This window comes from Marmota marmota, unplaced genomic scaffold (genome assembly GCF_001458135.2).
Source record: "Marmota marmota marmota unplaced genomic scaffold, marMar, whole genome shotgun sequence".
Lineage (NCBI taxonomy): Eukaryota > Metazoa > Chordata > Mammalia > Rodentia > Sciuridae > Marmota > Marmota marmota.
Genome location: NW_026000016.1, coordinates 34,462,671 through 34,487,897, shown reverse-complemented (window position 1 = coordinate 34,487,897; position 25,227 = coordinate 34,462,671). Strand labels below are relative to the sequence as shown.

Genomic DNA, 25,227 nt, shown 5'->3' with positions numbered 1-25,227 from the left:
CAACCCCAGCCCTGCTCTTTAATTCTTAATATTTCCTTTTTAAGATTGATATTATTATCCTCATTTTACAGGAAACACTGAGGTTTTGGACCCCATCTGAAGCCAAATAGAAGGTAGCCAAATGGGGATTTGAACTCAGTGCTGAGTGTAGGTTCTTCTTGCCATCTCTGGTACCTACCCCTCTGCGATACCTAAGGATGGTATACCTGGCTAGTTTCTGGTCAAGAATGCCCTGGAGGGGCTGGGATTGTGGCTCAGTGGTACAGCACTCGCCTAGCATGGGCGGGACCTGGGATCCATCCTCAGCACCACATAAAAAAAATAAAGGCATTGTGTTGTGTCCATCTACACCTAAAAAAAAAAAAAAAAAAAGAATGCCCTGGAAAAATAGGGTCCTCTTTTTACAGAGAACTTTTCTTCATCTTGGCCCTGGTCTTAGTAAATTGAGCATGTCCCTGAGCAGAGGGCAAAAGGGGCTAAAAAGGTTAAGAACTGCTAATTCTGAGACCATGGAGAGCCACTTTCCTTCTCTGAATTCAGTTTCTTCATCCATCAAATGAGGACACTGAATGACATCAGAACGTTCCACGTTTTCCCATGAGTACTTGCCAAGAGCCAGTACACGTTGTAGGTTAACACCCAGATTCAGGAGCCAGGCTGCCTGGGTTTGCTTTCTCCTCTGCTGCTCACTAACTATATAATTTCTAACAAGTTATTTATCTTCCTCTGTTTCCTCATCTATAAAATGGAAATGTTTGCAGTATTTACTTCCAAGGGTTGTAATGAGGATTAAAGGTATTAATTATATGTCTTAGTACGTAGCCTGGAACACAGAGGGTACTACATAATAGCATTTGTACTTAAATAATAATAGCATCTTACACTTAAAGGGTGAAGGCCAAATCCCCTAGGGTCCTAAAAGTATAACTTTCAGTAGTCTATTCCAAATCCAGAGTGTATTTGATATATTTTTTCTCCTTGAAAGTCTTTCTGTGATTTACACTCAAATTTAACATATCCATATTTGTTTAATGTAAAACAATATTTTATGCAGTTATTATTTAAGACCTCCTCCAGCAAGATCCCCCCTGCTGCACAACGGTGTATCCATGTGTGCCAACTTTGGGGAAAGATGGATGTGGATGACTTCTAGGGCCCTTTTGGCTCTAATGTCTTGTAGTTCTGAAAATCAGCACCACCAGACTCTTGTACGTGCCAGAGTGCAGACTGAGGTAGCTGCCTATCTGTTAGCTACCCTGCCACCAAACTGGCATAGAGATGGCAGGACCAAGACACTGCCTAAGCCACTCTGAGAATGTTTCCTGAAGACCTAGGCAGAAGCATCGTTATACTATTCCCCCATGCCGCGGACTGGATTTTCTTTTTCAAGGTGGATAAACAGAATATCGAGGGAGATGTGAAAGTGGAGGGAAGAAGGATTAAAGGAAGGAAAAGTGCCTGCAGGAGTTTTTTGTTCAGATGCTAGTAAACCAGGAAGATGCACAGGTATCACCGTCTTTGGGGGTCCTTCCATCTTCCACCATACCCTCTACAGCACTTGAAGATGAAAATCAAGATTGCTCATTTCCATTTAAGCAACCTGAGCCATGGCCATATTTGATGCCTTCCCCTAAAAAGAGTTAAATTTATATAATTCTCTAATGAAATATTGGACACACCCTAAATTCTAAAAGTAGAAAGAGACTGAGTAAATTATGTAACACCCATGGGCTATTACAAACTATGGTAATAAGAGTCAGGAAAATGGGAGTTAACATTAAAATTGCTCTGGGAATTAAATGAGAAAATGAATGTGGAAGTGATTTGAAAACAATTAAAACATGTTTCTATTAATAGAAATATATTCTGAAGGAGGTAGAGGGAGGCAGATATGATCAGGAATGAGTGTATGTGAACTTCTAAGTACTGAAAGTGATAATCTACTTCTTAATATGGGTGGTGGACTTTCAGTGTGTTTTATTATTAAAAAATATATTTACATTTATATTTCTATGTAATCATCTGTATGTATGCTACATTTTACAATAAAGTGAAGATATTTTTAAGAAGAAAAATTATGGTAAAATGAAGATCAGATGCGATTCAGAATAATAAGCAAAAGAACAAATTTCAAAGTTGCATTGCAATCTAAGATTCTAACTATATATTTAAATCATATGCATGGGAAAAAACTGGAGAGAAATACAAAAATACTATAGTGTTGAGATTATGGGTTACTTTTTCTCTTGTCTGTTTCCCCAGTTTTTGTAATGGCAAATATTTGTCATTAAAAAGTTCCCACAAAGGAATCTTTAAAAGTATGATTCTTTTAATTATTTTCAGATCATTGTCACATCTCTTATCTCATTTGATTCTTACAGCAACTCTTTGGGGAGTTAATGTTAAGTAATTCCATTTTGTAAAATGGAAAACTGATACAATATGTTTATGATTTTCACTAAGTCACTGAGTTGGTGGAAGGTCAACCTGTGGGTGGCTCTCAGGTCTGAGTACTGCTAACCCTTTGGCTTCCAGGACTTCATCTCAGATTCTTGGGGCTCCAGAATCTATTCTCTTAAATGGATTTGACCCTGTGGTCCAAGGTGGGTGTCTGTGGTTCTCGATGATAGACACGTGAGATATCCCCAAAGATGTAATTCCTGCCTGGGGTGCTTTTCCACTCTCCTCTCTGGCAAAGCCCCAAGTCCATGTGGGTAAAAGTTCTTGAAAATGTTGAAAGAAGGAGGGAGAAAGAGGGCAGGTTGTATTGGAGAATTAAACCTGCCATGGATCTTGTGCCATTCAATACCTTCCCTCCTACAACTTCTCTCTCTCTCTCTCTCCAGCTCTCTTAGAAACAGGTTATTGCAGCATGATTTTGGCCAAAGGTCTCCATTCAGGACCCTCAGGGCTTAGCCCAGAGTTCCCCACTTTAGAAAATGTGGGAAGTTTAAAAGAGGGCAAACCTTGCTCAAGAATATCAAAGACAGAACCAGAGAATTCAAATCCCCTGTTTCCAGCCCAAAGTGCTTTGCAGAGTAATCCACCTATCCCTGAGGAAGCCCCAGTGTGTTGTGGGTTTGCTGTGACTGGAGAATACGACCACTCTCATTGTTTTCTGCCAGAGGTCTCTTTGTTGTTCTATACATTTCTTGACTTGACCTATGATATTTACTGGTGATGGTGGGGTGAGGGGACAGAGTAAGTTCTGGGAGAGACTCAGGGATCTCCCAGAAAACCCTCCCTGGTTCAGAATTAATGATACCATTACTGAGGGCAGACTGTGTGCCGTGTCTTCAATGCACCTTATGTGTCAAGTGCTATGATTAGTGCCACTTTTCCTTTGAGGAAACAAACCTGAAGAATGAAATGACTTTCCTAAGGGGTACACAGCTGTTAAATGCTGAATCTAGAACTAGAGTACCTCCCACACTTTCGAGTCTACTGTGTGATGGTGCCTCACATCCTGAGGGTACCAATTTTGGAGACTCTAAATTAGTAACCCCCACATTCAAGCTGACTTTGTAGGAAGTGTGGTCTTGGAAAAGCAGACCAAAGAAGAAAACACACCCACTCCCTTTCCTCAGTGGAGAAGTGGGTTGAACCAGATGGACCGGGCTACTACTAGTGCCCTGATGCTTTCCTGGCTGGTTTTAATTTGGGTTGCTAGAGTTCCTTGAGCAAATATAATTTTGGGGTTTGGAGCACAGAGTAATGCAAGGAGAGGAATGTGGGAAGGGACTGTGTGCTGAACTGCAAAAAAAAAAATCTTTAAATATCTCTTGAACTTTTTCTTTTCTTCTTTTTTTTTTTTTTTTTTTTGCTTTTGGCTCACAGCAATGTTTTTGTGTTTAGATTTGGTTGCCACGAGTAAACTGTTTTTAGCTGCCTAGTTCCTTCCCCTCTCCTTTTAATTTTTTCCCCTTCCTTTTGCACATGCCACAGCATGAAGTCTTCAATTCTTATCTCACTCAGCAAAACATACCAAGGCTGATTTGAATGTGGATTCCCCAGGCGGTACTCCACCATAAAACCTCAGCCACATTCAAGTTTCTGCTTCACCCTCTTTTATTGAGGATTAACCCCAGTCAGGGCTTCCTTCTAAGGCAGGGCAATCATTCTTTGCATACATACAGGAGTGACTTTGGTGTGGGGAGATTTTCTTACCCTCTCTGCATGGTACTGCCTGTGCATGTGGTGACAAGTGTGCACATTGGTCGCATTAACTTAAGCCAGGGTAAAATGAGAACCCACAGGACTCAGATACGGATACTTTTCCTGTCTCGCAGACTTTGGGGGATCTTCCTTTCCATTGCTCTTTCCTAGTCTCTCTTTAATTCAGTAGGCATTTTACAAATTCTTCTGGGGGCTGAGGAAGGAGACAGGCAGAAGTAATTTTTGTTTTCCTTGGATAAGAGTTTCATTCAAGTGGGGGTGGATTCACTTCTCCACCAAGATTCTTATCGCTTTTACGGCTTCAGGAGGAGAGAGGCAGAGAATACCAGACTCAGAGTTCTGTAAACAGCTGACAGCGTTTCTATCCAGGTGCGACTTGGAGATTCAAAATTCTAAGAATGATTAGAATGAAGCAAGGTTAGGAAGAACTCGAAGCACAACTGTAAGAAAAAAACGAGCCGATAATGTGTTGGGGACATCTCCCGTCTTTATTACTCTTCTCTTACGTTGTTTTGTGGATACGGGTCTGGCTGTGTTTACTCCACGCCCTAAATTGAAGTTCCCCTTAAGGACTAAGCCAAACCTCTATAAATCTAACCTGGTTGAATTAATAGAATCATAATTTAATATGTAAGCTGGTTAAAGATTTCTGTAGGTGGTTCACAGCGGGGGGGGGGGGAAGCGAGAACCTTTGTATGTTCTCCCCCCATCTCCTTGCTTCACTTTATAATGCTATTTTTATTTCCCTACGGTCTATAAGTAGATTCAAAACATAAACAGAAATCCCAAACGACTTTCACTTAAATGCACACTCTGCCATTTAAAGTCGTTTGGCATTCTAGGGGTTGTGCTGACACGCCCAGGATTTACCTGCCCGCAGGTCGGCTGGAGGGCGGGGTGTGAAGGTGTGGAGCCGGCTGTGGGCGTGGGAGATACAGGGTGGGGCGGGAAGAGCCGTTACCAAGGAGAAAAGTAAAGCAAAACACTCGCCCGTTTCCCGCGCGACCGCTGGAAATCCGGTCAGACTCAGGGCAGGATCTCCGGGGATCCCGCGGTGGAACCACCCCAGGCTTCCCTAGCCGATAGGGCGGGGAGACTTCCGAGGACGCCCTACACTTAGTTCTGGCCCGAAGCTGGAGGGGAGGGGGTTTGTTCTAGTGAGGCGCCAACTTGGGGAGAGAACCCCGAGTGCTGTGAACTCGGTTTTACCTGAAGCTCTGAAAATGGTTGTCAGCCCCAGGGGGTCGCCGATTCCCCAGAATGTGTGTGTGTGTGTGTGTGTGTGTGTGTGTGTGTGTGTGAGAGAGAGAGAGAGAGAGAGAGAGAGAGAGAGAGAGAGAGAGACCAACTGGCTGACCTCGTGCCGCGCGCTGGGACACACACTTAGCTGGACCCTATTTTACCACTTTTACCACGAAGGCTGCAGGTGTTGTGGGAGTGGCGACTGCTGGTGAGACCCGAGCTCAGAGACTTCTAAACTCTAGTTCTCACCCCAAATTACAACTATGACTTTCGATCGCCTTTGTCTCTCTTGTCAAGAGGCAGGTGGAAGGAGACGTCTCTGACCTTGGCTGCGCCACCACACCACGCGGGCGCCCGCAGTTCCATTTCCCGGGCAGATGCGAAAGTCCTGGGTTACAATTATGTTCATATCCAATCTTCCAGGGGCAGCGGAGAAGGTAATGGAGTTCAGTTCTTGTGGCTCTGAACTCAAACAGCTGGAGTCGGGGAAATTGTTTTTAAGAGTCAAAGTCAGTTCTGTTGAGGCCTCGGTTGGAAACTAGGGCTACAGGACCCGCTTTCCCCCATCCGGGTTTGAGGGCAGAAGGAATTTCTGCAAGGGCCTCATGCAGCCTGTTATCAGTGCGTCCTCAGTCCGATCCGTGTGTCCCAGACCAATCCGATCTGGGTTCCATGAGAAAGCCGAAGATGGTTTCTCCTAAATAGTGCCTGAGGCCCTGGGGACCCCCGCCTGGTCCCACGGGTATATTCTCTTTCTGGGTCTCCCGGGTCCCTCGGCTTCAGCCCCTTCTTAACCTTGCTCAGGGTTGCTTCTGATTTCTCTAGGTCTCTCTCTCCTCTTTCCATGCTCTAGGGGCTTTCAGTGAGGATAGCCTATTTTAAATGCTTTGTTTGTGTGTGTGTGTGTGTTTTAACGGAACTGACAGCGTCCTACCACTCGCCCTCACCGGCATCTGGGGTTCCTTCCCAGCGGGTTGGAGGCGCTCCTGCGTGTGCGTTCTGTGGAGTGTGCTAGCGCTGAGGGCTCAGGAGTATGATGCCTGCCGCGTTTGAGTTAACCTGCCAGCTTCTCGGAGGTCCCCATTGCGGAGGTCACACCAGCGTGGTAACCGAGGGAACTCACCCTAGGGCGACTTGGGGCGACTCTCCTACACCCTAAATCAGCACTTCTGCCCCTCCCCCTCCCCGAGAAAGAGGTGACTTCTAGTGGTGGTTGGGGGGGGGGGCGCGTCTTTCTTGAAACTCCAGAAAATGACCATGCATTTTAGAGAAAGGTCGTGCCCGCTTCCCAGACTCACCTAGTCTGGGTTGCGGCCAGGATCCGCCTCCCCAACATTCCCCCAAAACTAGCGGAGGGAGAGATGCCAAAGCGGTGGAGTCATGCCGCTGGCTTGGGCACCATTGGCTCATGCCTGGAACACGCAGCCGCGAGTAAGCACATCTGGCGGCCCGCCCAGGCGGCTCCGGACCTGATATGGAGAAAGAGGGCGGGCGGGTGTGTGTCCCAGGCGTGAGAGGACCGGTGAACGCACAGCGGCAGGCTCCTCCCAGAGCTTGCATCACCAGCTTCACCCCCCCCACCCCCGCCCTCCAGCCACACTTCGCCCCGCCTTGGTCCCTCCTCTAGCCCTCCTCCTTTGCTCAGTTCTGCTGGTTCTCCCGGGAAGCTATTAATAGCATTACGTCAGCCTAGACTGGTAACCCAGAGTAGACCAGCAAGCTGCCAGCGGGAGAGCTATAAAAGGGGTGATGCAACGCGCTCCAAGCCACAGTCGCACTCCGCGAAGCGCGCACTACACAGCTCTCTCCCTGCGCCGCAGCCGGAGCCGACCCGCCAGCCCGCGCGCCGGCTGAGTCCTAGGTGCTCGACTGACCGCCGGACAGAAAAACAGCCGGACCCTGGCCGTCACGAGCGGAGACTGGAGGTGAGCGCTGGAAGCTGAGTGAATGAACGCGGCGAGGGTGGTTAGATTTCATTCCTTTCGCGCCCCCCTCGTAATCAATTGCCAGAAATCTACGCCAATCCCTGACCCGCGCCCCTAGTTTTCGACTGCAAAAGTAACTCTGTTGGAATTTCACGGCTGCCACGGCTGCTCCTCAGTGTTTCAGAAAGTTTCTCGAAAAGTGAAAGAACTTTCTCTTTTTGACTTGGGGCGCGAAAGATTTCGGGTGGAGGAGGAGATCGGGCGCCTGCTCCAACCGTCTTGGGAACGCCTCTCGGCCCTCAACTGCGAAAGGGCGAGGGGCGGGTGGGTGATGGTGTACGGGGGTGACCCAGGCGATCTGGCTCGCAGTCCCGCTCCTTTCCTCACTTCTTGTCGGAGCACGGCTACTTGGAACTGATCTTTTCCAAGTCTACAGGGAAGTGCGATCGCTGAGGGCTCTTGGAAGCGCTGCCGCAGGCACAGAGAGGAATGAATGGGGTAGGGGTGGGTGAGCCAGGATAGTGGAAACGGCCGCTGGGGGTCATCCTGTGCATACCCAAGCCTTTGGAGGTAGGATCGCATAGGGAGCCCAGAGCGAAAGTTAGAATAAGTTTGGAGCTGGTGAGAGCCTCGGTGCTGCGCTGTCTTAGGGCGGAAGGCGGAGAGAACTCGGAACACCGATTGATGTCGGGCTCCTGGGCCTGGGACTTCCTTTTCCAGTCTCATGGTCTTTTCTCTAGTACCTGTGATTCTCGCTCAAACTTTTCCTTTGAGTTTTCCGACTTTTCTGTTTTGCGCTCATGGAGATCCACCATCGGGGGAAGCGATAGTGTGGAGTCAGTTGTACGGATATTTAAGAGAATGCTTGTGATCTAGTGCCAGGACTGTTAGAGCTTATACTGCACTTTCTGTCCTTGAGCTTCGGTGTCCCGGGTCGGGAAATAATGAGCACATAGATACCACCGACCCTTCCTGTCAGTTTAAGAGCACGATGTGGTGATTGGATCAGATTATCTTCAAGGTCCTTCCTGGCTGAAGATTTTCAGATTTTAGAGTGGTGTAACTGAAAAAAAGGGGCCAGCGAAGGAACTTGAATGAGGAGGTCTGTAACATCACTGGCTCCTCTCTGAGACCTTGGGAGAAAGGGGAGATTCTCTATGTGGCATCTCTGTCCGTCCCCAGCTTTATTCCCGTTGGGTCTCCTTTGCCTCCACCCCCCATTTTCTTTATTGGTTACAGGGGTTGAACTCGCGGGCACTCAACCATTAAGCCACATCCTCAGCCTTACTTTGTATTTTATTTAGAGATAGGGTCTCACTGAGTTGCTTAGCACCTCACATTTGCTGAGTCTGCCTTTGAATTCATGATCCTCCCACCTCAGCCTCCCAATTGCGGCCGGATCCCCATTTTCATCTCTCATTTACTTACTTCCTTTCCTCCTAACTATTTTTCCTCCTTAGTTTCATTAAGTACAAAGATTACACCTACTATTTTTTTTTTTTTTTTTTGGACCAGGGGCATTTACCATTGAGCTATATCCTCAGTGCCTTTTTTTTTTTTTAACATTTTTATTTTTATTTTTGAGACAGGGTCTTGCTAAATTGCAAAGGCTGACCTCCAACTTGTGATCTTCTTACCTCAGACTCCAGAGTGGCTGGAATCACAGGAGTGCACCACCATACCTGCCTCTATCACATATGCTTTCTTACAAATAAAGGAGTTGCCAAATCATTGGGAGAGCCAGAAAAAGAATTGGCTAAATAATCTGAGTGTTCTCCCAATGTATCTATTTCAATGTGGATAACAATCACATCTTCTGTTTGGGAATCTTGTCTCCTCAACTTAAGATGAAGAGGAAATTGGTACTACTGCCCATCTAGTTTTGCATCTAACATTTGTTGTAGGATAATGCTACAACATAGAAGCTCTTGCTTTGAGGGTATCCTCAGTGAGGTGGGGGTTGCAGTTAGTGCCTGGGTGGTTTCAGAGTCAGTAAAGAAAACAGGTGCCCAGGCCCCAGTGTGGATGAAATACAGCACCCAGCACAGGTGGCAGCTATGTCCTTCCTGTCATAGCCCGGCCTCTCTCTTCCTCTCCCTCTTCATCCTTATCACTGCATAATTCCTTTCTTCTTTATGGCCTTTTCTTCTGTAATCCCTCCCTGTCTTAGTCCTGTCAAAGTCTCCTCTCTGGTACATGTTGATCCCTCATCTACCTGGCTACTGATTTTATTCTCTGGTTATCTCCCTGGTTTATCTAAGTGATGGATCCCTTTTCTGATGGAGCAAAATGAGTAGTGGGTGGGTGTCAGCAACTTGACATTGACTGGGCCAATCTCCAGCTTTATGACCTTCCTGAGCCTCAATTTACTTTAATTACAAAATGAGGATCTCACCTACATGACTCTAATATTGGGCATTTTATGCTTCCCACTAGATACAGCCCTTGATTTCCAACTTTTAAAAATTGACTGGGCATGGAACAGGGTCAGTGTCTCCAAGTTTTGCCCAGCCAAGGGAGGAAGAAGAGTATAGCCAGGACACCACAGAACAAATGGTTTTGTGTATGAGAATTGGTAATATCTCAAGTATGTAACACCAGTGGAGAATGTTTGTGTTAGCAAATGGGGGTGGTGGTGGTGGAATTTACCTGGTGTCTTAGGAACCTGGGGGTTAATCAAAGTACACAAGAGGCTGTGGCTGACCTGAAATTCTCAAGGGTTCCAGTTAATTCCTGACTAATAAATAGGGCTAACCTGAAATGGGACAGTGGAGTCACAGTAATAATGTGTGTGCATGCAAGACAAGTACTCTACCAACTGAGCTATATCCCCAGCCCCTCGTGTGCTCTTCTTGACAGCCCTTTGAGAGAACTGGTGCAGGCAGACTTGATCTCATTTTATAGATGAGGAGACTGAGACCCAGAAAGCCTCAGTGGCTTGTTGGTATATAGGTACTCATCTTGTGAGTGGTAGAGAGAGTTTTGGAAATGTTGTCTCTGACCCTGAAGCTCAGCCTTACACCTTAAGCCTTCAAATAGGCTGGGAGAAAGACCAATATTAAAAGATCAATATTGGCTTCTTACTACGGTAAGTTGGTTAGCAAGGAGTGCTTGGTGGAAAGAAATGAAAATTAAAAGTGAAAATTCACTGTGTAGCTACCAGGAAATAAAAATCTGGGAGCTGAATTTCCAGTTAAAGAAATACACAAGTTTCACTTTCTTGAAAATGATGAAACTCGCAATGATGACATGCTTTCTGATTGGAAACAAGTTCTTTTGTATCGGATCTAAGCAATCTTATTATCAATGTAGAAAGTTAACTCAGATCATCTAAAGTCCCCCAAACATAGTTTTTCTCTTCAATGAAGGGGATGTTAAAGGGCTTCAATTTTCTAAAAATTGTCTGAAGATTTAATTTCATTTTCTTTGTTGGGAACACAACCAGAGTCTAAGCTAAATCATACCACAAGAGACTGAGTGAAGGACAAACTAGAAAGTACCCCCAATAGGCTCAGCTTTAGCCTAGTGCAGAGAAAGCCTAAATCTTTACAAATTCTTTATGTTCAGAAAAGCTCAACATTTTTGCAACTCATTTCTGTCCCCAAGTCAGCCCGCCCAATGCTTTTTATAAAAACATTCCACACCACTGACCTTCAGTTTATTTCATTAGGACTGCTAAGAAAGAAAGTTTCAAACAGCAGACCCCCAAGCCCTGAGGGCTCATTAATAAACTTAGCTGGGTGGCAAGATAACACACACTCAACTGCAGTGGAATTCAAACCTCTCTGGAGAAGGGATCCATCCGGTCCTCCAAACAAAGCCAGCCCAGTGGTAGCTCCAAATTCCATCCCTGAACTATTGGATTTTTAATAGGAGGAATGCATGGGAGAATCCTAAGCCTCTGGCTTCAGAAGCTTAGAGTCTATCATCTGTCCAAGAAGTATCCTCCCAGTATTTTAAGATTATAGGATTAAGTAAGAGAAGAACTTTAGTTTTGAAGCTCTGGAGAAGAATTATATTTCCTGGGTTTCTTTGACTAGTCCATGGTAACATTCATTGGTATGGAATTCTTGCCTTGTATCTCAGATCTCCAGTAGGAATTAGAGGTTGGGGTGTTTTAATCAGAAACCTTTCAGATAAAGATGGTGACCAGCCACCCTTCCACGTGTACCTCACAGAGTGCCAGCCAAAGAGCTGGCCTTGGGCTAGAAAGACTCCTGGAAACCTGGTGAAAATGACTCGGGTAATAGTTATTAGCCCCCTCTTACAGAGGAGAAAGCCATTAAGAGGTACAGTGTAGACATACTATGTGGTCTCACATCTTGATTTCCTGATCCCAGTCTGGAAATTTTGTGAACAGAAAAGCCCATTTAAGTGTAAGTTCTATAATTTAGGCAGCAGTTAAGTATGTACCCTGATATATAAAGATCAGCAATTTATTCCTCCCTTCTCTTGTTTCAGTTCCAGGCCTGTCACCTGCCCTTTCCCCTCCCCAAATTCCTTTGATTTTTGTTTGTTTGGGGGTACTGGGGATTGAACCCAGGGATGCTTGACCACTGAGCCACATCCCCAGCCCTTTTTATTTTGTATTCTGAGACGAGATCTCACTAAGTTGCTTAGGGCCTCACTAAGTTGTGAGGCTGGCCTTGAACTTGGTGATCCTCCTGCCTCAGCCTTTCAAATTGCTGGGATTATAGGCATGTGCCACCACACCCAGTTTGTTTTTGCAATGTAAAATAATATGCATGTTTTTGCAACATAGTGCAATATTCGGTTTTGCAGTGTATACATTGTGGGAATGAGTTCTAGGGCCAAACAAGCCTAATTCCAAATTCTGACACTGCTCTATAATACCTCCATGACTTCAAGCAAATTAGTTGGTCTAAAACTCAGTTTACTCATGTATAATTTGGGGCTGGGACTAAACCCACTGGGTTCTCATAAGGACTAAATGACATAAGGCACATGAGGTCTGGAATGAAGGAGATACTCCTTCAGAGTTAGAGATTTGCCAAGGGGCTTCCTGTCTGGCTGGGCTGGGCTAATGACCACAGATCCCTGGATTGAGAGGGTTGCTCCTTGGGACTGCCTGCCCAGATAGTCCTCATACTACTCCTTGCTCCTGAGAACCCACTGCAGGGGAGTTCACAACAGGCAGGGACTTACAGGGGATTGGGATCATGGAACCATCGCTATTTCTACCCTTTATTTTCCTTTTGTTATCCCTTTGGGTTCCCTGACCCAATATAGAATGACACAGGTGGATGGGACCATTTGATTTGACTACTCCATCCCCCTCTCATTTATTCAGTTGGACAGTGTCCCTCCCATCAGGCACTGCTGGACTAGGCTGTGGGATGGAGTAAACAGCAGACTCCTCCCAGCTCTGGAGGAGCTCTTGACCACTCACCAGATGAAGAGTTGAAGTGACTGACCCAAGTTACCTGTTCCTTAATGCTGGAGCCAATTCTAGGACCCCCTCCACCCCCAGCCCAGGTCTTTCCCTATACCTCAGGGTTCAACGACACCTCCATACAAGTATCCAGATCTTAGCTCCTGACTTTTCCTCACTCTGAGGTCTTTTGCTGACCTTAATATTAAGAAGGAGCTACTTGTTCCCTTGTGACTTGAATCCTGGCCATCACCACCTGCTGCCAAGGACTGGAGCGAAGAAACACACCCAGCTATAGTTACCTTCCTCATTCCCATTATTTGGATCCAACTTCCTGGGGAAAAGTTTTAACCATAGATTTGCTAAATCTAATGTGCCCCACTTCTTGCTTTTACTTCCACTCACTGGTAGATTCATATTGACTTCAGGTGCCTTCCAAGTTTCTTTTTGAAAAGAGACTGAACATAGGATTACAAAAATGGTCTGATTTTTTTTTTTAAAGATGTTCTTCCTCTTTCAGGACTAAGGCTACATTTGCATATGTGCACACCAGCCAAAACTAATAACTCTTGGAAGAGTTCAGAATAGCTTGAAATGTCAACCCTTATAAACTTCAATTAGGCATTTTATCCACGTCACTGAGCTGTGTATTTTAAGAACCTGTTTTACTCAAAATGAGAATGGCATGAAATGAAAACAAAACAGAAGCCTGACGGCTAATGGGACTTTCCTCAGGGAGTGGGCCGGGCTCTGGTGTTGGGGGGTCATAGGTGGGGAGAACTTGATCCCATGCCCCAGAACCCCTGAAGCAGTTTGGGTTTCAATGTGTCTTTCAGCAAAATGATGCTTCAACACCCAGGCCAGGTCTCTGCCTCGGAAGTCAGTGCCTCCGCCATCGTCCCCTGCCTGTCCCCTCCTGGGTCACTGGTATTTGAGGATTTTGCTAACCTGACACCCTTTGTCAAGGAAGAGCTGAGGTTTGCCATCCAGAACAAGCACCTCTGTCATCGGATGTCCTCTGCACTGGAGTCAGTCACCGTCAGCGACAGACCCCTGGAGATGTCAGTCACAAAAGCTGAGGTGGGTTCTACCACACGTGTTCATTCTTGCATACGTTTTGGGCACATTCACTACATGCTGCGCATTCTCGGGGGGGGGGGGGTGGCTAGAGTTGGGAATAAAGCAAAACTGCTGCTCCCAGGGAGCTTATCTTCTACTGTCAACCCGATAACGTGAAATAGATAAATCAAATGCAGAGCATGAGACAGGTGCAAAGGGAAAGGCAGAAAAGGGAACGGGGGAGTGGGGAAGGATGGGGTTGTTGTTTTAAATTATAAATTAGAAGGGCAGAGATGGAGGCACTAAGGTGGCCTTTGTGCAGGGACTTGAGGGGAAGATACTGTGACAATCTGGCAAAAGAGAGAAAGCACCAGTGAGGAGCATGGTCAGTGCCAGGTGGGCTGTGTGGCAGGGTGGAGTGGTGGGGGAGGGGAAATAGGGGCAGATCATGTTGGGCCTTATAGACTGCTGTGTAGATATAGCCTTGTGCCCAGAGTGAAATGGGAAGCCATTGCACAGGTTTCTGTGCAGAGGAGTCATATATTCTGACATATTTTAAAAGATTTCCCTGGTTATTCTGTTGAGTGGGTGGTAAGGGCAAGGTGGGGTGTGGAGAAATGAGACAGTGACAGCCTCCCAGGTCAGTGAAGGAGGGCCTGCGTCAGGAGGGAATGGTGCAGCTGCTGAGAAGTGTTTGGATTCTGGATCTGACTTGGAGATAAATCTGCTTTACTGATAGATTGGTTAGGGAGTGTGGGAGAAGGAGGACTCAAGGATGACTCTGAATGTTCTGGCCTGAACAGCTATAAAAATGGAATTTCCATTTGCTGCTGAAATTGGGGCTGCAGGAAGTCAGGGAAGGCAGGTGGTGCAAAAGCAGGAGTTGCCTTCTGTTTTGTTCTAACTGCAGTGAAGATATGGAGCAGACAGTTGCATACGTGGGCCTGGAGTCCTGAGGAGTATGGGGGTAGAGATATAGAGCTGGAAGGTATCAGCATATGGACATTGAAGTCCTGGGTTGGGAAGATGTCACCTTCTGTATCAAGTCTTTCTGAAGAAGTATGTAGCATGGTGATTTCTTTTTTTATCACTAACAGTACCTAAGGTTTCAGACAATGAATCAAGGACCAGGTAGCCAGCCCCACCCTTCCCTATAGCAATGCCTACAGTCTTGGTACCAAGTGTATGCTTAAGTTCATGTCTGTTTCAGATGCTTGCATTGTTCTGTACTTGGCAACCTTTTATAAGATACCTGGAATAACAGACATAAGGAGACATGATTGCTGGGGATGCTGTGCTGGCTCAATGATGTCAGAGCTGGGATCTTGCAATTTTGTTGGCCTTCCCATGATGATTGCAAGATGGGACTATTGCAAGCTTACTTAACTGGCATGATTACAAAGGGCAAAGGGCAGTGGAATCTGCCCGAAGAACTGAGTTTAAAAAAGGTTGGGACTAGGGTTGTACCTCAGTAGTAAAGTGCTTGCCCAGCAGAGAGCTTAGCTGATAGCATTCAGTGAATGGTAGCTAGGATATTTATAATGCTGTGGCCATATAGCATCATAGGGGCATTAGCTGTGTCCACAGTTAGCCTCAGAGGGACCCAAACGTTTACCAGTGCTCACTCAGTCTGATGACACTATCGTTGGGTTTTTCTTTTTAATTTTTAATTTTTTTATTTGTTTTAATTAGTTACACATGACAGTACAATGATCTTGACATCATACATTTGAATCAGATGGGATATAATTTCTCATTTTTCTGAGTGTACAGGTTGCAGAATTACATTGGTCATGCAGTGGGTTTTTCTTTCTTTTTTTCTTTTTTTTTTTTTTAAACAATTTGAGGTAACTGGATAAAATCGAACTAGTAGGAGAGAAAGGAAAAAAACTTGGAAGGAAATTTGGGGAGTTCTCTGATTCTGTATTTGCTTGACTTTGTGATCTTAGGTCAGTGTGACAAGTAGATTAACATATTGGAAAGGGAATGCACCAGCAGACATGGTTGAGTAGTAATTCCCATCTTCAAATAAGACACACACCCATCAAAGCCATAGGCATCCTGTGTATCTGTGCATCATGAGTCTGCTTCCCAGATCCCAGTCCTCTCTGGAAAGGTGACATGGTGAACAAGGCAGCTGTGACAGGAAGGAAGGGAATGGAATGCCTGGGTTTATGTTGTGTGTAGCTTACTGGTATGGGGGTCGAGAGCCTCAAATGATTCCTGGGGCCTCTTGGGCACATTTCAACTGGCCACTCCATGCCTCAGTTTCCTCATTAGTAAAATGAGGGAGCTGGACTGAATGGCCATAGAGAGCTCTTCCATCTTGGACAGTTTGTGACTCTGTTTTCAAGAGCTTCCTCCTGAGCAAATGTGAATCCTCTTCCACCTGTCCAAAATGTCTACAGTGTTGCAAAATAAATATCTGTATATCTTGAGGAAGATATTGATGGTGAAATTAAAAACAGTAACTAAAGCTTACATAGCACTTAGTATAAGCTAAGCCCCATGCAAAGCATTTCATATATATTAACTCATTTAATCCTCATCATGGTCATAGTAAGTAAGTACTATTATTGATCCATTTTACAAATGAGAAAACAGGCTCAGAAGAGTAACTTGCTCATGGTTACTAAGTGGTGACACTGGAATTCAAAGCCAGTCTAGTCTACAGCCTAAATATGTGGTTCTGGGACTCAGATGTAAACAGTTGACTTTCCTCTCCCCATAATTCTCCCTTGGGCTTTGCAAGGCCTTCTGCCCAAGCAGTCAATGTTGTTTAGATCTAAGGAATAGTTACAAGTCAGTCATGAGGTGAATGGCATCCCAGACCTGCTAGGTTTGAGGTGTAGCTCCTATAGCCTTTTCCTTTGTCCAAAGCAGGGACAAGTGACATGACAGGGTCTGGCATCGACAGCCTAAACTGTCACCCGTTTAGCTCACCATCTCAGCTGGACTTTGGTCTCTAAGCCAATTCAGTGACTGAATGATGCCGATTCCTCATCAGTCCATGGACAAATTCAGGGTCTGAGTGAACTTCCACAGAGGACCACATCCTAAAGCAGAATAGGGTTTTTTTCCTCCCAGGATACTGAGGGCTGGCTCAGGGTGAGGCATAGGGGAGGAGGTGGTGAGTATTTGTTGGCTAAACCAATGGATGGGTCTAGTTTACCACTATACATAGCACCTAAGCTATGGGCTGATTCATGGCACTTTGGTTGAGAATGGGCTCTTTGTCTAGGAGCTCTACCAGCTGCTGATTTCAGAAAGGCAGTGCCTGCTACTCCAGCTGAGGATGGAGATGAATGAAACTGCCCTTGGGCTGGGGATGTGGCTCAAGCGGTAGCACGCTCGCCTGGCATGCATGCGGCCCGGGTTCGATCCTCAGCACCACATACAAACATAGATGTTGTGTCCGCTGAAAACTAAAAAATAAATATTAAAAAAAAAAAAAAGAAAAAAAGAAACTGCCCTTGGGTCTTGAATCAAAGAACAGGCAACAGGAGAGAGTGGCTAGGGGATGATCCTGAGGTTGTTTCTGGTTCTAAGGGAAAGGATGTATTTCCCAAATAGACTGTCCTCCTTTAAATGATTAGTTAGTCCCAATAGTTATGAATTTAAATATCAACATCTTCTTTCAAAACCCATAGATATTTTTAGAGTAGGTTAGATTTTAATATACTAATATTGCCAGTATAATTCTATTTTAGTACTTTGGTTTTCATTATTCATTCTCAAGTGTGTGTGTGTGTGTGTGTGTGTGTGTGTGTAGTAGAAGGGTTTCAGGCTGAAGTCTAAGGCTTTATTTATTTATTTATCCTTGAGTCCCATTGCATTAGGGCTCTTCCATTTTGCCAGATTTTTTTTTTTTTTTTTTTTTTTTTTGGTACCAGGGATTGAACCCAGAGATGCTTAACCACTGAGCCATACCCATTTTTTAATATTTTATTTAGAGGCAGGGTCTTGCTGAGTTGCTTAGGGGCTCAGCTAAGTTGCTGAGGCTGGCTTTGAACTCACAATCCTCCTGCCTCAGCCTCCAGGGGCACTGAGATTACAGGTGGGCGTCACCGCACCCAGCAGTTTGTCAGACTTTGCTGGCAGTAAAAGGCAGTGTATTTGAGGTGGGTGGCATTTCATGATGAGATTAAACATGTGTCTGTCTGTTGGATTTTATAGGTAGCTCCTGAGGAAGATGAAAGGAAAAAGAGGCGAAGAGAAAGGAATAAGATTGCAGCCGCCAAGTGCCGAAACAAGAAAAAGGAGAAGACGGAGTGCCTGCAGAAAGTGAGTCCTTCCAGCTTTCCCCGCTCATTCACTCCGTCCCCCACCAGCCTCAGGTCACTGTCAGAAGAAGGGTCTTCCTGGTAGCAGAAAGGCCAGTTGCCGAATGAGTAGCAGAGCTGTTAAAACAATGGATAAGTGTTTGGATGCACAAAAAGCAGGTGTGTGAATTAAAAACTCCAGACTCCAGAGTCCTGGCTGGTCCATACATGCCCAGCAGCTCCCAGGCTGTGGGATATGCCAGCCCAGTTAAGGAGTCTTCACCTGCCCATTGTCTCAGAAAGGAAACTTGCCGCTCTCCTTTGGCTCACTATGAAAAGCCTTAAGTTAATCTCTTCAAACAAGTTATTTCCTGAATCTGCAAACACTGGTTGCACTGCTTCTTTGGGCTCTATCTGGTTCTGAATTCTGCTGTCTTCCAGCTCATCCAGTGGTCTGAGCCAATTCTGCATGGGGCTGGCAACCTTGGGAAACACCAGGGGAGCAGCCTGTGTGGGCAGGTGGAACAGACGTGGTGCCTACAGTCCTTTCATTGGCTGTGTCTGCTCCCCCAAGTGTGGACTGGCCATGGAAGAGTCTTAACCCACAGGTCCCTGAGGGTTTTGCAGATGGCTCCAGGGTATTGGTGGAAATGAGGAAATTTTGTGTTGCCATTTTTTTTCTGGGGAGATGAACTTGTCCATGAGATCAGTGACTTAACCAAAGACCAAGAACCATGAGTCTTGAATTTCTCCCTAGCTTTTCAGGTCCAGATGCCCTTACATATGGGGCCAAGGACTCATGCATAGTTCGTCTCTGGATCATTAGTCCTATTGCAGTTTCAGCACTGTAGCATTCAGCCTACCTTGGAGGCATCTCCAGGGCTTTTCTAAAGGGGCCCCTCAAGTTCAAAGGCTGTATTCTCCCATTCCTAGTGCCACTCTTCCATTTTTGTCGGGGGATGTTTCCCTCTGCAGATTTCTTGCAGCTTCATGAGCCTTGAGGTGCCCCAGCGGTCCACCCCACTGCCACCCTGTCCTGGCTGGCCCTTCCTGGTCTCGCTTCCTAATGCCTCTTTTGTTTGTCCCCCAGGAATCAGAGAAGCTGGAGAGTGTGAACGCCGAACTGAAGGCCCAAATTGAGGAGCTGAAAAATGAGAAGCAGCATTTGATATACATGCTCAACCTGCATCGGCCCACATGTATTGTCCGGGCTCAGAATGGGCGGACTCCAGAAGATGAGAGAAACCTCTTTATCCAACAGATAAAAGAAGGAACACTGCAGAGCTAAGCAGCAACTGGGAGTCCTCATCGAATACTCCTTTTCCACCTAAAACCCTGAAGCCATTGGAAAGCCGACTTCCTGTGCACCTCTAGAATCCCAGCAGCCGAGAACCACTGAGGCAGGAGGGCCCATGGTGACTCGAGAGGGCCTTCCCACTCTGCTGTAGAGTGAACTTTGGACCAGGGCAAGAGCATCCTTTGCCTCAACTCCAGGATTTAGGCCTTGACGTACTGGCTGTTCTTAAATGTTCCAGATGGCCCCTGATTAGGGTCCTGCCTGCTTTCTTGTGAGTTCTACAAGAACCAGGATGCCCATCATTAGGATTCAAGCAAAAGGGTCTGTACCTTGGATGGGTGGAGTGGTGCCATCTCCTCCACTTCAGCTGCCGCTGTTGCTCATAGGGGACATGGAGTGAGAACAACATTTATTGAAGTTGTGCAATGGCCAGGGTTGTGCTTTCTAGAGAATATGCTGTTATGTCCTGGAATTACTGTGTGCAAGGCATTCGTTTCAAAACTAGGCATTATGCTCTTTTGATGTTTGTTTCGTACAACACTGGTGTGTGACTTTTCCGTGGTTTTCCTCAGATCTGGTTTCTGAGAGTCTGGAGGGTCCCTCGCCATGGGCAGTGTCTTACAAAAATGTTCGGGTGGCCAGAAGCACTTGCCAGCCCCGGGAGAGCAGAGTCGTCTTTTGGCCAGCAGAGCAGGTCTGGGTCAAAGAGGAGGCCTCCTTTTCCCCTTGGCACCCAGGTGTTAAGGGGAAATCCATGGGCGTGACAGTGGGTCCTCTGTTGCAGGCTCAGTTACAATGTCACAGGAAGAATGCAGAAAGAAAGTGCAATTTCCAAAGGGTTAGGACTATCCACTCAGTGACTTTGTCAGGAGTTATTTCTAGTGGAAGAGCCAAAGAATATTCCATTTTCCTTTCCTTGTGGTTAAAATCTGATCAGTGGAGACGCAGGTTTGAAGCCAGGGGATACCCAGGCTTTAGCCTTATTGGATGTTAATGGCACTGTTTTGGTCATGTATCTGTTTTAAGAAATCTGGCCCAGAGCATTTGCAGCTGCGAGAGGTCACTCACACTGCCCACAAGGACTCTGGCTACTGTCTGATAAAATTCTGATGTTTCTGTGAAATCCTCAGAGTGTTTAACCCTTCTTAATAGTATCATTACAATTTTTTTCTGTAAGAGAAAATATTATTTATCCTAGTATCCTTAACCTGTCAATATAATAAATCTTGGAACCAAGATATGGTCAACGTTAAGTGTTATACTCGTTTCTGTGTTTTGTTTTTTTTTTTTTTTTTTAAGATTCTTTGTTGTTGAAAAGGTTACCCCCACCCCAGCCACACATACCTCTCTTCTCCTCATTGTGGGAGATGATTAGTTTTGAATATTATCCAAGTGTCCTCCTCCTCTGTCTTTGGGCTCCAATAGGTAGGTTAGTTGACTTTCAGTCCTCTTCCTCAGATCTCTTATTGATAATCCCTGGAACACAGCACCTAGTTTATCCTAGTTAACTGGTGCTAACATAGAAGTTAGATAGATTTAAAATCTGAGTTATAAGTACCTCAACCATCAGTTTCTCTGAATGTACAAATGCATAAAACACATTTCTTGTTCAACTTGAGCCTTTGAAAACTGACCTGCCACAGCATTCTTCTTAAAGTATCCACTTGAATTATATCTGTTATAACATCCAAATGTGTGTCACAATGTGACAACTATGTATTTTAAAGATCAGAAAAGAATGGGAAGGGGGATAGAGAGGAAGAAAGAATAATTCTGGACAAGATGGGTATGATAATTCAGAGAAAGGTATTCTACCCTCATTTTCTGCAACTGCCTGGACACAATAATACAGACTAGAAATAAAAATCAGCCACTCTGCTACCTTCACTAGGCTCTTTTCCAAAGAGATGCTGACGTCATTAACTGTGACATTGGTCTACATGAATGGTACCTCTGCTTCTTTGAACTATGTGTGGTTCCTTTAGACTATCACTTATGACAAAGGCATCTTAGTTTGGCTGATTTAATGGTACATCAGGTTGTTCCTCATCTTTGGAGAACCATCTGATGTTAGTACTTTCGCCACTTCTTTCACTAGATAATTTATGCTTGCCTTGGTGGAGGGGAAAACTCCCCTGCATTTACCCTCTGGTTATGGGTAAAGGTGCCACCACCAGCTGTTAGGAAACTCAAGATAATTTGCAAACTGCCATGAATGCAATAGATTAGAAAGAAAGGGAGAGAGGGTAGCCATGACAGGAGACATTGATCTGAGAATCATACTGTGTGTGGTTAGTGTGATTGAAAATTCTTAACTAATGCATTAATAATAGTTTTGTTTTCTGTAGCCAAGTTTATGTTTTGATACTTTAATAAAGACAAGGATATATATTATTTACCATAAGGTCATTTGGTTCATCTTATTTTGGGTACTGGGAATTGAGCCCAGAGGTGCTTTACCACTGAGCCACATCCCCCGGCCATTTTTTTTTTTTTTAAAGACAGGATCTCACTAAGTTGCTTAGAGCCTCACTAAATTGCAGAGGCAATTGTGGGTGGTGCTTCTGGCAGGGCCTAGAAAGCCACCCTCCCCCTCCTGTTGTCTTCTTCCTGCCCCCTTACCTTGCCCTGAGGTCTGTCCTGACATCTGTTTCAAGAGTAAAGGGTTTGAATGTGTTCTGATTCAGGACAGGTATTCTAGAATTGAATGCTTTCACTTTCTGTCCAGAGGTAGAATGCTATTTCTCAATTCCAAATAAATCCTTGACATCCAAACCCACACCAGGTGTTCTCCTCTCTTCTGTCTCATGGTAACAGACCAGATCTTCCCAAAATGAGGCATATTTGTCCTTTGAGCATCCTTCTGTGTCTTCATGGTGGAACTAAGCTCTTCCAAGTCTCTTATAAAAAAAATGGCTCCCAAGAAGGAATTCACACTGAGTTGCCAAGCACTGCTGAGGACTAATGCTAATTAATATTAGCTCAGTTATTGAATAGGGTACTATGCTAAATACTTCACAAGCATTATCCCATGCATTAGTCAGCTTTCTGTCACTATAACATATTAATTGAGATAATCAACTTATAGAGAGAAGAGGTTTATTTTGGCTCAAATTTTGGAAATATTAGACTATGATTGATTGGCCCTGTTGCTTTGGGCTTGTGGTAAGATAACACGTCATGGAATGGAGCATGTGGTGACCAGGAAGCAAAAGAATAGAAGAAAGGGGCAGGGTCCCACAATCTCCCTCAAAGGCTCACTTACCAATGACCTAAGGACCTCCCACCAGAGCCCACCTTCTAAGGGTTCTACCACTACCTGATAGTACTACCCCAGAACCAAGCTACACACATGGGCCTTGGTGGGTCATTTAAGATCTAAACCCTAGCATTCCATTTAATCCTCACAACAACTGTTATCGTCATTCTATGGAAGAAGTGACTACAGATGGGTTTCTACTGAGCTCAGTAGGTTGCTTAAGGTCACAGCTGATTTTTTTTTTTTAATCACAATGGCTTCAAGCAAGAGTTCTGAGAGGGAAGGGAAATATGGGTATGCGTATAAAGAAAATATGCAACATACAATTTACCATTTTAACTATTTTAAAGTGTACAATTCAATAACATTCAGTACATTCACAATGCTATGCAATTACCACCATCCTGTACCCACTGAGCTGTCACTTTCTATCCTCACTCTAGCACTTGGCAACTACTAATCTGTTCTCTGTCTCTATGGACTTGCCTGTCCTGGGCATTTTATATAAATGGAACCATACAGTTTGTGTGACTGGCTTCTTTCACTTAGTCTGATATTGAGGTTCATCCATGTTGAAGCATACATCAGTATTCCATTCTGAATTATGGCTGAATAATATTATGTTTGCATGGTTACTCTGATTTTGTTTATCCATCTATTTATTGATGGAGCGGTGAGTGTATTTTAATGGAGAAATAGCTTTGTTGTTGCCTTGCTGGGGATCAAATCCATGCTAGACTAGTGTTGTATCTGAACTATATTCCCATCCAGAGAGAAAGTTTTAGTTTGCAAAGAAAGAATGAATGTCTAAGGTGGGATTTTCAAACATAACATCAAACTGGGAAAAGAGAGTCAGGAGGAGGAGGTCCTTCTGAGAGCTTTCACAAAACAATTTTGAAATCGTTATTCTGTGGCTAGCTATGTGGAATGGGGAGACATAGTGATCTCCATGGGAATATTCAGAGAATCACTGGGCTCCCACATATAGGGTGTTTGTACAAGCAAAATAGAGAAGAACTGAGATGACCCAGTGGGTACTTCAATCCCTAACTCAATTCATTCCTTCTAAAGTTGTTGTCTGGGATTCTCCATCTCTCTCTCTCTCTCTCTCTCTCTCTCTCTCTCTCTCACACACACACACACACACACACACACAGTTATGCAACTTCCTACAATGCACCAAACTGGTCTTCTTGAAGGCAATTAAATCATTCCAGTTTAAAACCATTTGACTGGCTTGTCATGGCAGAGCTCTATAATGGTTTATTTTATTTCTTTTTTTTTTTTTTTTTGGAGGTTATAGCTTTTATTTGTTTACTTTAAGCCGGGCACAGTGGCGCATGCCTATAATCTCAGCAGCTCAGGAGGCTCAGGCAGGAGAATTTTGAGTTCAAACCCAGCCTCAGCAATTTAGTGAGGCCCTGAGGAACTCAGTGAGACCCTGTCTGTAATAAAATATTAAAAAAGGCTGGAGATGTGGCTCAGTGTTAGGCATCCCCGGGCTCAATCCCTGGTATATATATATAAAAAAAGATATATCACATCTTCAGGGTTTTTAAGTGGATAAGGCTATTTTGCCACCATTTTTTCTTACATTAATTACAGTGAAATGAACACATTCAAATTAATTCAATTCTATAATAATACTTCTTAAAAATATAGAGGAAAATTGCAATTTTCTTAGCCACAGGGTCTTACATGCTTATTAACTAAATGTATTTTAAAATTGTATATAAAACAACAACTACACATATTAACAGGTTACCATGTTCTGTTTCAGTATTGTATAAATTTTACAATGTACAGTTCACTTAAAACATATCTATCTAATCAAGGATTTATTTCCCTATGGTGAAAACATCAAAAATCGTTTATTCTAGCTCTTTGAAATATTCAGTGCACTTTTGCTGTCTAGTAGTAGTCACCTATCGTTCACACCAGAACTTCTTGTTCCTTTTTTTCCCACACTTTTTATTGGTACATGTTTTAGTCAGGTTTTTTTTTTTTTTTTTTTTTTTCCACTGTAACTGAAGGCCCTACCAGAACAATTGTAGAGGAGGAAAAGTTTATTTGGGGGCTCATGGTTTCAGAGGTTGCAATCCACAGACAGCAGGTTCCATTCCTCAGGGCTTAAGGTGAGGCAGAACATCATGGTGGAAGAGTTGCATAGGTAAGCAGTTCCCATGATGATTAGGAAGCAGAGAGATTCCACTTCCACATTCAAATATGTATTCCAAACCACACCCCCAATGTCCTACTCTTCCAGCCACAGCCTGCCTGCCTTCAGTTACCACTCAATCCCATCAGGTGATTATTTCACTGATTGGGTTAAGGCTCTCATAACCCAATCAGTTCTTCTCTGAACCTTCCTGCATTGTCTCAGACGTGAGTTTTTGGGGGATTACCTCACATCCAAATCGTAACAGTACCTTATAAGAGAACATAATGGTGGGATTTGTTGTTCTATACTCATATATGCACACAAAACAACAATATAGTTTGGCCAATATCAGTCTCCTTTGTTCCCATCTTGACTGGAACTCAGTACCATTGTACCCATGGATTAAACTCCTCCCCTCCCCCACCTTCCCTCTACTCTCCCCCTCTCTGGTAAC

At 44.6% G+C, this 25,227-nt stretch overlaps 1 protein-coding gene across 1 annotated transcript; it reads left to right on the top strand.

Annotated features, from left to right (window-relative positions):
- The first annotated feature begins 7,133 nt into the window (after positions 1 to 7,133).
- On the top strand, positions 7,134 to 20,606 carry Atf3 (activating transcription factor 3). Its single transcript, XM_015483668.2, has 4 exons — positions 7,134 to 7,343; positions 13,572 to 13,815; positions 17,971 to 18,078; positions 19,147 to 20,606. Exons 2-4 carry the CDS (start codon positions 13,576 to 13,578, stop codon positions 19,342 to 19,344), a joined length of 546 nt encoding a protein of 181 aa, XP_015339154.1. The 5' UTR covers positions 7,134 to 7,343; positions 13,572 to 13,575; the 3' UTR covers positions 19,345 to 20,606.
- Positions 20,607 to 25,227: the final 4,621 nt, after the last annotated feature.

What these genes read in the sequence shown, in the direction of transcription:
- Atf3 (XM_015483668.2), top strand. Translation starts at nt 13,576, where the DNA reads ATGATGCTTCAACACCCAGGCCAGGTCTCTGCCTCGGAAGTCAGTGCC. An exon ending in TGTCAGTCACAAAAGCTGAG is followed by an intron (nt 13,816 to 17,970) that starts GTGGGTTCTACC and finishes TGGATTTTATAG; the next exon opens with GTAGCTCCTGAGGAAGATGA. An exon ending in AGACGGAGTGCCTGCAGAAA is followed by an intron (nt 18,079 to 19,146) that starts GTGAGTCCTTCC and finishes TTTGTCCCCCAG; the next exon opens with GAATCAGAGAAGCTGGAGAG.